At 41.8% G+C, this 13,658-nt stretch overlaps 1 protein-coding gene across 16 annotated transcripts in view; it reads right to left on the bottom strand.

Moving 5' to 3' along the window:
* The window catches only part of SLITRK5 (SLIT and NTRK like family member 5), a 31,112-nt gene extending 17,702 nt beyond the window's left edge, over nt 1–13,410 (bottom strand). For 12 of the 16 annotated variants that reach the window (XM_068159720.1, XM_068159457.1, XM_068159813.1 and 9 more), the window contains exon 1: nt 3,361–10,543. In XM_068159720.1, the coding sequence (XP_068015821.1) occupies nt 7,602–10,541 (2,940 nt within the window). In that variant the 5' untranslated portion in view covers nt 10,542–10,543 and the 3' untranslated portion in view covers nt 3,361–7,601. Of the gene's footprint in view, nt 1–3,360; nt 10,544–11,510; nt 11,704–13,150 lie in introns of those variants that run through there. The other 4 variants (XM_068160614.1, XM_068160706.1, XM_068159628.1 and 1 more) reach the window with 4 other exon arrangements.
* Between the last annotated feature and the right edge of the window lie 248 nt (nt 13,411–13,658).

Here is a 13,658-nt window from a genome sequence, read left to right as displayed (position 1 = left end):
TTAACCTCTGAATACACAGTATTTTTAAATTGTTTCCACAACCATTACCTATGCTCTTTGTATGAAAATAAACTAAAAATATTCACCCTTAAAAGACAATATATAATTTCATCTCTGAAGAAAGACAGTAACGTTTAGAAACAAAGATATAACTGATAGAGATGTTATAAATCAATGAGATTTGAAACACTTTTGCAGCAGCTATTTTCCATACGCATGGTAAGCAAATGAACAGTCTCTAACAGGAAGACACAACAAATTAAGACAAAATGTAAAGTTGTTAAATACTATAAAAAATAAAATCAATGGATGAATTTTCATTCACCTCAAAAACATCAAATATACTGATTAGCCAGTTGTTCCTTTGAAGTACTTTTCACCAGCACTAAAGAAGATATTTATACTTGAGAAGTGATTCAGCAGAATGTTCTTTCTTTGAAAGTATACGGTTCAAGTTCTTTGATCTTAATGTAGGCATTTCTCATAAATTTAAAAACAGAAAATTGTACAGATTCTTGAATTTTGAACTGAATGTGAAACATCCGGTAACCTATACATTTGGGGTTGCTATGAACTATCAGAAAAAAGTTAACTGAATGTGCAGTACTGCATGTAACTACACATAAACCCATGTAACCACATTATTGTATCACTTATAAATAGTCTCAGAATGTCTTTAAAAATACTTATGTGAAAGCTACTTAAAATAGGATGACTAATAGATTTTATGTAAATGTAATTATATTCAACTTAATAGTCAACCTCAAATTGCATTTAAAGTGTTTAATTCTATAATTTTAAAATAGAATTTACAATCATGTAACTGTATCATTGCTGAAGAGTATCAATACAGTGAACAATCTTGCATTAATTTTAGCAGAGAACAACTTTTATTGGAACTAACAGCTTTACTATAGTTGTGACTAAAGAACTGAATATTTCACCTAACTTCAGCATTTAGAAAGAGAACAAATCTTTGTTCTGCAATATTTACTGCATAATTTAATACATTCATTAATTTATTATTTCAAATACCAAGATCTTTGAAGGACTGTTTTCATTTTCAGAATCACTCTCGGTATGTGTTTAGGTACTCATTTGACTGAACAAGCCAATTGCTATTGTAATGAAGTTACAGCAAAGTTAAATTCAGGCTGCTCCCGTTATGTGATATTACTTCAAATGCAAATTGTAGAGTTTTAGGATGCAGGAATATTAATGCCTCTCAATTTATATTGAGCTAAGTTGCAAATATGTTTTGGCCCAGAACTTTTGTTATTAGCAAGTCTGAAACCAATAGCTGTATCACTATATTAGACAAGATGAAGCCATGTGGGACTGGAATGACTTCTTTGGTGGATACTGTGGATACAGCATTTATATGTTTCATATACTATATAAAGCACTTTTTCTTCATTACAGGCCTAAAAGCATTTAAAACACATATGGAAATATTCTTATTGATATAAGGCTTATATTAATATAAGTAAAGACAATGTTAATTAAAGAAACATAAATATAATGTATATGCATACATATGTATACATATATATATACATGCATACTTAAACAAATATATATATAAATGCACACATATATACATCTCTTTTTAAAAAATGAGAAAAAAAAGTAGTTAAAATACTAATCTACTTGGTAATTGAACTCGGTATTCAGAAATTAGAAAACTATACTAGATTGTCACCTTTCAAGCTTTAAGAATATAATTTAAGACAGTACCATTTTAAAGTGTTTTAGAATAAAGTTGATATGTTTCTGACAACAGCAATTGTGTATTTCATCCCCCTCCCCAAATAAGAATATAATTTTTTTGCCAAAGTCAGTACAAAATTACCAGGTACTGATAACCTAAAGTTCACAAATCAGATATACTGTTGAAATTATGAGAAAAAAATGTTTTATTACATGTTTAATCTTATTCCAATCTAGATATATTTTAGAAGGTTGCCCAGAACCATGTCATGATATACAATAGTAATCATGCGTCCAAACAAAAAGGAAACTCTTTGCGTTTGGCATGATCTATAGTTTTCTGCAAAATGTAAAAATACTGTAAATATGAGGCTGCAAAATTTCAGCAAAAGGGGTTGTATTTTCCATGTCAAAAACACCATGAAGGGAGTATTTTTTTCCATAATACTTATTTCACCTAAACCAAAGTTTCAGGACACAGTTCCTAGAAAAAAAGGTATGTTGCCAGTTCATATGGCCCATCATTTTCAAAAATCACTTCTATATAGGTGGATGCAAACTGCAAACTGATCAGCACAATATGTTTCCAAGATAAATTTTGCAGAGCTGTGCTACATTAATGTTGTTACTTTGCCTGCAATGGATATAGTTAATTTTGGAGGCACACAGCAGATCTACAAATGTCTATCATTACTATATTCAAAATTTTCACTTTACAAAACAGAAATGCTAAGAGAATGGCTTATTTCAATGACAAAAAGCCAAACTCATAAGAGAAAGGTAAATGTTTTATAACTTCCTTATATCAATGTAATCAGGTTCTGTACTTGCTCAACTGCCCATTAGCTGCAAGTTAAATAGTTAATTTGATAACTGTTTAATTACAAACTTCATTACACTTTATTTGTTTGTATATTCAATTAACTGAAAGGTTCTGGTTCTTAGGACCTAAATGTGCATTGCTTTCTTTCCTAACTCTGCTCTGTTTGGTGTTTTAAAAATAAACAGTTATTATAAACTATCATACTGCTAGTTACTCTGAAAAGTAGATGAATAAGGAAAAGAAGGTAATATAAAGACTTGAAATATTTATATTAACACAGTATATATACCTAGATGGATAAACAAATCTGTAAGACAAGTACTGCTGGGATGCAAGATCTATGTGCTCGTTTCATCAGAGCACACTGCAGTTTCTTAGAAGGCTGGAAGATCATGTAAATAAAGAGGTAATACAGCTGCCTTGTTCAGCATGCTGCTATCCTGCCCACTCCTCCCACAGCATCGCCTCACTTGTCTACTCCTCCACCCTGTTGTCACTCCATAGCTTGAGGTTCTACATTATTCCAGAGTAAATGCATGAAGCAGAAAAGCGGTACAAGTTCCCTACAACCAAATTATCAATAGAAACGTGAAGCCTATTTTAAAGCTGACAACTATGGAATTCTGTTTGCCATTCACTCTCTCTTCTCTCCCCATTTTTATTGTTTAATGCCAGTAGTGCAAACAATGTTCTCAGTTCTGCAAATGACAATCAAAGATTTTTGGCCCCCTTCTCTAGAGACTGGTTTGGAGATACTGCATTTCAGTATGTCAGTGTTAAACCAAATGAGAGACTATTTAGGACACTAAACAATATAATGAACCTACCCTCTCAAAATGAAGGAGATTTTTTTTAGCATATCCTTCATGATGAGGTGCTTTGATGGAGTCTGCCCCCTGAGAAGAAACCATATAAAATAAGCAGTCTCCTAAATTTCTGTAAGAAAAACACAACAGACTGGTCAGACACGTCAGCTCCAGCTAAACAAAATCTAAACAACCTACAGAACCAGGATCTTACCTTCATATTTTACCAACAATCATTATTAGCTATTCCTGCCTCTCCAGAGATACGTCTTCCAGAATGGGTCTTCCATGGGTCAGAGGCTCATTTGTTTATTGTATTTTACCACTGATTTCAGTATACTATATTAAGAATTAAATTATTATGTGATATGAGAAAAGGTAACACAACATCCGTTTTCTTAAAAGGAACACACCTATGAGTCAGCTGTGAGCTTTATAAAAAAATGAAAACAGGAAAACATTCAGAAATTAAATACTGCAATATACAGAGTCAACTGAATGCATCTTTACAACCTTAAGTGACATTCAAAATAATGGGAAGTAAATCTTAAAAAAGCAACACTGTAAGAATTTGGGCTCTAGAAGTCTAAAAGTAGAAGCTGTATTTATGTCAGAGTTTTAATTGATGACAGGACTGACATAAAATGTGATGTTTTAAGTAGTGTGTAAAAATGTTTAGAAATTACAGGGTGTATCTTCTGTGATTAACCAGTAGAAAGTCAGCTCATTTTATGAAAGATGGGTGTAAATTCATTATGTAACAGTGAAGGAGGAGTGGGAAATGGAGAGGGACTGAAAAAAAAAACCAAAACACTGTAATAACCAACATTAACCAGTTTGATAACCAAACTAATTGAAGGTTAAAATAAAGAATATTAAGAATTCTCAAAATAAGGATATGTTTTTCTTCTTCACAGACTTTGACCCCTTTGGTCAGCACTACCTCAGCAGATAATCATGCAGGTTTCACTGATCTCACTAACAAAATAAAGGTAATAATCTTGTAGGTATGCTTCTTTTCTTCAAACTATCCTGTTTTCAAAGCAAACGCACACCATTCTTTATCAAGTGATATTTTCAACTACTTTTTCCTGCTATATTTTTCCACAGTTAATAGATCATTGTAGCCACTGAGTGGGAAACCCTACTTGCATTTAAATCCTCACTTACAAATAGCCCTTTCACATGTGCTTCAGAATAGTTTTAGACTAAAGAATATTATTTTGCACTATGTGTCCTTTTTTTTGTGTCCTTTTTTAAAGGATAGATCTTCAACAATGCACATTCTGAATATAATTGACCTTTTTTTTTTCTTTTCTCCATTAATGGAATTGATTTTTTTCTACTGAAAATGAGAAATTGAAGAAATTTAAATTAATTCTTCCAATTTTAGTGCAGACTATTAGAAAAAAATGTTCATTAACAGGTATTAAGAGCATGCAGAAAACATGGTAGCAGCAGTAGTACCAGACTCAGAAATGGCAGCATCAGAATGTAAGCACAGACTGCCCAAGCATTTTTATCAGCTATTTCTTACAAATTCAGGGAGTTTTCATTTACTCATTTGTGGATGCTGCCTCTTTGTGGCAGACTGCCATGTAAAATACACCTTTCACATTAAGGTCTTAATCCTACACCTTTACTGACACCTATGCAAACTCCTGCTTACGAGTTTAGGATCACACAGAAAAAAAATAGACATAGTTTGCAAGACCTTCTCATTCAATGCTGAATTAGCCTCTCTTAGTGAATGGTTCAGTGCCAGAGAGGCTGCAAATTTTCTTACTTATACCCATTTAAAGACAGTGTGCCTTTACTGAGTTTAAATGGAAGGAGAATCAGGCCACTGCTCTCAGCAATAGTTAAAAATGCAGTAATTCAAAATTAGGGCTCCAAAACTGTGTTTGAGGCAACAATGCTCACATTTTTCACTAATGTCAATGTGAAGGCTGCAGGAGACCAAGAGCAGTGCACAGAACAGCCATGTGTTGCGTCTCTTGTAACAAAAGAACACTCCTCATACCCGCATTTCAAACTGAAATAACATTCTACTTACTAAACTGTCCAAGCTAAATACAGTCATGCTGCCTTGTTTTTTTTTTTTTGGTTTTGCTTTTGATCAGTGTGGGTGGCATAGAGGGAAGAACACATGCCAAGAAAACATTTTTCTTGAATTCCAACAGATCAGTTATATAGCTTTGTTTTTTGTAGTAAGTGACAGATTGCACATGCATAGGAAAAACAGAACAGAACAGAGCCCTTTTTGCAATAAAAGATATACTAGTGAACAATTCTGCAAACAATATCAAACATGACAACCTAATGAAGAATGACAAAATTACATGTGAAATATCACATACCCTGTTTCATATACTAAAGAACACTTCAGTAAGAAAACAAATGTATATATAAAACTATCCTATGCAATATGTTAGTGAAACACATAACCCTGTGTTGTTCTCTGACCCATGTTATGTAGACTGGTAGTTAACACGTCATGTTTTTCTTTTAAAATGTTAGATCTTTATGATGAGACATAATTGCTAGTAAAGAGAATCCAATGTACAAACAGATCATCTTGGCAAGAGATTTTAAATTTCAGATATTCATTACTTCATAATCTTACATTTGAAATATTTATCAAGTGTTTATTCAGAAACTATTAAAAAATCACATGTGCTGGGATACATATGAGACATCAATTTGTCCCATCTTACAATGACGTGTTTATGAAAATCCTTGCCATTGCCTGCTGCCCAATGGGGTAAAGACATTGTATATAGATGTGTACAGTCCATCATTTGGTCTTTCAGGATGCCAGTAAACACGTGGATCTGTACAAGTGCAATTTACTTGACTAAACAATCAGAAACTGGCTACAACAGTTGCAAAATCATTGTATTTTGGTTAACTAAGGAAAAAACCCACACAAACAAACAAACAAAAAAAACACACCAAAAAATCTCCAAACAAAAATCCAAAAGTGATAAATCAAAAATGAAACACTTATTTTTCCTGCTAAAATGAATGTCTTCTACATGTCCCTCCCTAGTTTGCCCAACCAGATGTCTGAACAGGGAGCTGCTAAAAGGTATAATTTTATGGAGAGAAACATGGTATATTTTTCCCATTGTGATCAGATTTTATGTCTTAGATTGTCTGTTAAGATTTGGTGAAAATTGGCATTAGCTGTACTGATTTGAAAGGTTCTTCTGAATACTACATCAGCTTTGGGAATAAAACTCTCAAACTCTGGAAAAAAATAACACTTCAATATCCCAGTAGTTTTACTGGTAAGAATAGCTCTGCATCCTCTGTCCTAATCTTTTGGGCAGTTGACTAACTTTGCTCAATGAGTGAATCTACAGGACTACACACATTGGCAAAGTTGTTCACATGCTTAAGCGCCTGCAGGATGAAGGCCTGAGCTGGGACTTCTTTCACAAGTAGAGATACTCAAGTGATTAAGAATTTGCAGGATTACACCTAAAATAGTGAAGGAAAGAGAAACTCTAATGTGCATATAAAAATAGGTGATACAATAAAATATTTTTCTTATATTTCATCAATAAGTTATTTTCACTAACCAGTTATGGATCATACATCTCTGCGCTCTTTAATGATTTGTCCACATCTACAGTGATCCTTTTAGTTTTTTGTTTTTAATTCAAAAGTCCAGAAAGAATACAAACACATCCTTAAAAAAAGGAAACCTTGTATTAAAGTCGGGGTGTGCTAATCTCTCCATAAAAGCCATTTAGATTCGCCCATAGCTAAAAGGGGAAAACGTGCGCTGTACTTTTCAACCAGAAACAAAGCAAAATTAAATAGAATTTGTACAAAATAAGCAAACAAAAAAAACCATGACTTTTGTACATGTAACCTGAATATGAGAGGACCCTCCTGCAACCCTTCCCCAAGCACACACAGACACACAGTGCCAGTGCCGTGTCGAATTTACACCATAGGTGGTTTCATACTCCCAAACACAGTAAAAGAATAAAAACAAGGGGGAAAAAAAAAGCTGAAAATAAACAGCACACCCTTCCAGAATCATTTCCCCATGCTGAAAAATCCTGTGCCAAGGCACTTCGCCCTACAATAAAATGAATTAAAGGAGGAAAAATAGGCCGGGGGCGAGGTGGGAGGTCGGCATTTACGTTCTTTTGCTTGTGGTTGTTAAATACAAATACTCTAGAGAAGGAGCTGCTGTGGCTGGCAGGGAGGCAGTGGGGCAGGGGGCGGGGGGTGGGTGGTGTTTCTCAGAACTGGCTGAATGTGGTCTGTTTTTCCAGCACTTCGAGGTAGTCCGGCTCTGCGTTTAGTTTTGCTTTTAGCTCCAAATACTCGTTCCTATTTGGCTCTACATAGACAGTACTCGGGGGGCTGTAGAGCACCGTCTCCCGGAGCCTGCTGTCCACCGGCCCCGGGTGCAAGTACTGGTGGGCACGCCTAAGGTCATAGTTGGGGGAGTATGTGTAGGCGGCGGGTAGCTTGGGGTAATCGGGGAGTGTGGAGCCGGGTGTGCCCACCGTGGAGGAGGTGGAATGTTTGTCGGGCTCCAAAATGCCCCTGTAAAATCGATCCGCGTCTTGCACTGGGGAGAGCAGCTCCTCCCGAGGCTCGATGGTGCTGACGCTATACGCAGGGCTGCGCACCGGGGCATCCTCCCCGCCGGGCGCCGGCGGCGGCGGGGGTGGTGGGGGAGGAGGCGCGCCCCCCCCGACTTGCAGGGGGTGGCTGCTATAGGTGACCTTGAGCTCGTGGAGGTCTTTGTAATCCTCGCCCGCATTACCCTCCCGGGAGCGGTAAATGGGGTTTTTGCACATGTGGCCCAATGGGTGCGGGATGTACTCGTAGACGTGGCCGGCAGGGGTCTTCACTTTGGGCAGCGCCACGCCCCCTCCACCGCCGCCTCCGCCGCCGCGGTGAGGCGGGTGCTGCTGGAGGTGTGGGTGGTGGTGGTGATGGTGGCCGCCGCTGTAGACGCTGTACTGCATATTGAAGGAGCTCACGTCGGAGTTGTTCGCGCTGGCATGGTCACCCTGGCCCTTCTTGCGCCGCTTCATCACCAGGACGAAAAGCCCCGCCGCCACGAAGACAGACATGATGAAAACGAGCAGTAGGCTGAGGATCAGCACCGAGAGCGGCACCGAGGAGCTGCCACCGCCGCCGCCAGCGGGCGCAGAGCCTCCCGCTGACGCCGTGCCGTTGAGGCGCACGGTGGAGGAAGAGGGGGTGGTCCTGGCCGGCAACTGGCCCGGGGACGGCGTAGGCGTAGAAACGACGATGTCCGAGTAGTCGGGGCACAGCAGGTCCGCCCTGACAGCCCGCATGTCGCTCTGGGAAAACTTCTTAGGGGACTCGCAGATAACCTGGTCCACCAGGACACCCGTGTTGAGCTGTTCCAGCCACAGCTTCATGCCCACCACGTCGCAGGTGCAGTCCCAGGGGTTCTCGTGCAGGTCGATCTGCAGCAGGGATTTCAGCTGGTCCAACACCCCACTCACTGGCAGGTAGGAGAAGTGGTTGCTCCGCAGGCTCAGCCTGTAGAGAGAGAGACCAGAAAAAATGTTCCCTGGCAAAGACCTCAGCAGATTGTTGTTCAAAAACAAGAGCTGAAGGTTGGGAACAGATGCAAAGGTGCCCGCCTCTATTTCCCGGATGACATTGTACTGCAGGAACAGGTACTGCAGGCTTTGCAGCCCATAGAACAGCTCTGGACTCAGCCGCTCGATACGGTTCCCATTCAGATACAGCCTTCGCAAATTAGTTAAATCCCCAAAAGCCCGGTCCTGAATAACTGAGATCCGATTATTGCCCAGATGCAGCAAATCCAGCCCAGTGGCATCCACAAAATCTGCCCTGCGTACCAGCGCAATGTAGTTTTCCGTCAGATACATCTTCTTAGGATTATATGGTTTGGGCTGCAGTTCAGAAATGCTCTCGATCTTCCTCTCCTGACAATTGACATTGAGGCCCAGATCAGAAATCTGCAAGTTGCAAGTGCAGGCAGTGGGGCACTCCAAAGGCACCGGGGATTTGGTCTGGTAGGCAATACTGGGGCCATAGTTGCTGTATCCCAGGTCTTTCGAGGGCAGGCGGGACGTGGGGCGCACCCTTGTCTTGTTGGGTTGGCGGGTTCCTCTGGGGGGCTTCAAGGGAGATTTGTAAACAGCTGAAGAAGAAGTGGCCACGGAATTGACCGAGGCTGGGGTAGTGTGGAAATGCCCTGTGGTACTCAGTGGCGTCTGTGGTCTCATTTCATAATCAGAGATGAGCCTCCTTGGGCAAAGCTCCTGCTTGGAGACTTCATCCAAATCTCGACCATGTAAGCGGAAAGGAGTCTCACAAACCACATCTCCCACCAGAGCAGAGTAAGAAATACTGTCCAGCCAATCCTTTAGAGCAATCAACTCACAAGAGCAATTCCAGGGGTTTTCCTCCAGCTGCAGCTCCACCACTTTATCCATGTGCTGCAAAAGGCCCACGTAGGGCAACAGCTTCAGTCGGTTACCCCTCAGGTCCAGGTGAGTTAAGGGCACAAAACGAAAAAGGTTGTTGGGCAGACTGGAAAGGAGGTTATCATTGAGAATCAGAACCTGCAGCAAATGCAGTTTGCTGAAGGCATTGGGCTCAATGACACTAATATAATTATAATCGACCTGTAGATATTCCAAACTCTCTAGCCCAAGAAAAGTGTCATCCCGTAAAAGTTCCAGCTTGTTATTGTTCAAGTGCAGTCTCCTTAAACCTCTCAGACCATGAAAGGCCCCAGTTTCGATGTCTTGTATGTCATTGCTTCCCAGATGCAAAATCGAAGCCCCTGTGTAATTGACAAACTGGTTCGGGTACAGCCTGTTCAAAAGGTTCCCAGACAGCAAGAGGTGGTAGACAGGGAACCTTGGTGGACTGATCTCAAAAAGGCTGATGATCCCTCTGTTTTCACAGCTCACTGTTAAGATGCTGTCCTTCTCCTCACAAGGACAGGCATTATCACAGATTTCCCCATAATACTCAATGCTTTCTGCCCATGAAAGGACTAGCGATGTTAAAGCAAATGCGATCGTCTGCAGCATCCAGATATGCATTTTTTTGTTGAGGTCCTGTTCCAGAGTTACTGTAGAGCTGCAAGCATACATTTTATTTCCTGTAAGAATAAGAAGAAAAAAAAAAAAAAAAAGAAAGCAGCATAATAACATAGCCCCATAAAATTTAAAATGGACACAAACTTAACATATTATCTTTGGTGGAGCAGAGAATGGATTGTCAACTAAAAAAACCAAAACACAAAACCCCAAAACCCACAACAAACCAAAAAATAACTCAACCAACCTTCTGTCACTTCTAATTTCCATACTTTTGAAACGTGGATGGCATGCATTGATTAAGAGATTGATGGGCAACCCCTAGCAAGTCAAATGCCTTCAATGTTTAAAAAGGTAAGGTTACAGTAGGAATTGTTCTGGTTCTGTTCATATGGGGTGCATTTCAGTGCTTTCTTGGGATTTCTTTTTCATGACCAGCCGCATAAATATACATAAAATGGCTGTCAGTTCAGTTTCATGGTTCTAATTTAAGAGAAAAGAAGCACCATTTTACGAGATTTCCCACCTCTCCTATTATCCATCTCCCCCTTCCCTTCAGAACCTCCCCAATGAACAGCGCACCAAGGTCTTCCCCTTGTTCTACCTTGATTTTTAACTGGTGGTGGAAATGCCATGTAGGAATCCAAAGAAAAATGCTCAGTGCTGAAAACAGCAGCTTAAGTCGACACAGAGAATAGTGACACATTCTCCACATCACACATTTCTTAAAACTCTTACGTTTTTGGCTTTTTTCTGCCTATACATTTACAAATCATACACACCCCCACATGGACATGCACACACACATGCACACCCGAGTGACTTTTGTGGTGGAATTCTTCAGTAATGAGATTAAATATGTTAACCCCCTACTTCAGTGCACTTAACAGCTCTCTTCAGTGAGATAAATTTTGTATCTTTACACAAGTAAATAATTTTAACAGATACAAGATACAGTGATCCCCCAAAATTACACTGTAACACAGCTGACTGTAAAACAGAGGTCTTCAGTTCTTAAGCACACACACATATATACGTGGTCCAATACAGACATACATAAAAGGAAGTGTTTTAACCACTCACCCAAAATTTGTGTAAAATGTAAAACATGTGGCTCATCTTCGGAATCTCAGCCATATCTGACATACCGCTTATTCCCAACGTTCTGCAAAACTAGCCTGGTAGAAGTGGAGAGATCTAAATAGGTCTCATGGAAATATCTCATCGCCAACACTCCAAGCATCAGAGTTACTGATTATAAGCAGTGATAGCTGTCAGTACTCCTCATCCTTTGAGGGAGATAACACCCAGGCTTATTAAAAGCCAAAGGGGGGGGAGTGGGGGGGGAGAGGGGGTAGAAGGGAAACCCTACCATTGACCTACGTCAGTAATTTAATACCCAAATTTCACCTATCTGGAAACAAATCCCATTTCTATTCCTTCTTGCAGTGTTTCTGACTCCTTGTGGCATTCTTCTACTTCTGCAAGTCTAAAAACAAGATGAATAGAGAAAACAAATGCATTGTGTGTGTCGGTAGGAGAAGGCTAATAAATTATCCAAGCTTAAATGCTGGGGATCTTGGAGCAGGTTTGCATTTTCTATCGTCCACCTCAGAGCTCCAATCCTCATGACACAACTCTGGTTTGGAGGAATGCATCCTAAAAACCGGTAAGTCTCAGTACTGCAAGCCATCTCCTGTGGCATCAGGTTCAAGGATGCAAATCTAGCACTTGCAGCAAAAGCAGTCATGCAGCAAGAAATCGGAAGTCTTGGTGAATCTCCCTCTAATTCTGACCAGACGTCAACTGGATTGGAATTACTCAAAGCAAAAGGCTTCACTGCATAAAGGCAGCAGGAATCTTACTCAAAGGCATGTATCTAGCATATTCTTTCTCAGCTCGATCAGATCCATCCATCCATTAAACAACAGTTCTTCGGAGGAAAAGGGGGAAAAAAAAAAAAGCCACTGAAGACCTGCCCGGTCAGTGTTAAACTCCCGGGCATTTTAGAACTTTAATTCAATTATGGCCAGAAGAGGAGACAAAGGCAGTATTCCCTCCCTCCTCCTTTTCCCTTTGCTCTGGAAAAAAAAAAAAAAAATCAAAAGGGGGGGGGGGGGGCAGGATGTCAGGCAAAGAAAATAAAGTTGTAGCTAGCTGTGGACAAGGTTGCAATCCCGCCCTGGAAACCCCTGTGTGATGACTGCGTGCTGCTGTTCGTCAGCTCCCTACAGAGGTTCAAACTGGGGGGGGGGGGGGGGAGAAGGGGAGGGGGCCCGGGAGGGGGAAGAAGGAGGGGGGGCGACGAGGGGGAGTGGAGAAGAGGAAAGGGGTTGCATCGGGGTTTTTCTTATGTGCCGTTTCTTCCCCGAAGAGTTCAACCCTTAGATTACCGCACTGCACAGCCAGCTCGGAGCAGCGTTCAGTACCGCCGACAGGAGCGAGCAGCAGTAAGCAGCCTTGGCCGGACACTGCCCCCCACCTGAGCAGCATCCAGAGTTAGCAGAAACGGTTTTTTCGTGTGGTGGTTTTTTTGGTTGGTTGGGTTTTTTTTTGTTGGTTTTTTTTTTTTTTTTGGTGGGGTGGGGGTGGAAGGAGGACGAGGGAAGGGTTGGAGATGGGAAAGCAACAGCAAGGAGACCCGGTGGTGAAGAGGCGGGAGAGAGAGGAAGGGAGGAAGAAAAGAGATAGGGAGAGCGAGAAAAGTCAGCCCCGGTACTTACTTGGCCCGAAATCTCCGGGGCCCAGGCATGGTAGCAGCCCATGAAGACGCCTCCCCGCTGCGCGGGCGCTGCGCGGAGCCGGTGGGGAGGAGGCGGCGGCGAGTACCGGCGCGGCCGGGGCGGCTCGGTGCGGCACGCGCACAAACACCCGTCGCGCGCAGGCGGCGCCGAGACACCCGCGCTCGCACAGAGACATACACGCGCGCGCTCCCAGTATCACACAAGCGCGCGGGCGCGAGCGCGAGCACGCGCGCGCTCCCAGGCAGCAGTTGGGGTGCGCGCCCTGCGGGGCGGGGGCTGCTCAAGAGGAGCGCCGCGCTCTGCCTGCCGCCGCTGAGCGCAGCGGGAGGAGGGAGAGGGGTGGTGGGAGGGGAGCAAGGGCGGGGCGGTGGCGACAGTGGAGTGGGCTTGGAGGGGGTGCTGCTGGAGAAGACAGGCGGGGGGGCATGGGGAAAGAGAGTTCGGAGGGGGGCCCACAGGGGAGGGCCGCGTTCCCGGGCGGCGGGGC

This window comes from Melanerpes formicivorus, unplaced genomic scaffold, assembly GCF_026170545.1.
Source record: "Melanerpes formicivorus ecotype bairdi unplaced genomic scaffold, bMelFor1.0.p_v2 SCAF_1, whole genome shotgun sequence".
Classification (NCBI taxonomy): Eukaryota; Metazoa; Chordata; class Aves; order Piciformes; family Picidae; genus Melanerpes; species Melanerpes formicivorus.
This window is presented reverse-complemented; position numbering and strand designations above follow the sequence as displayed.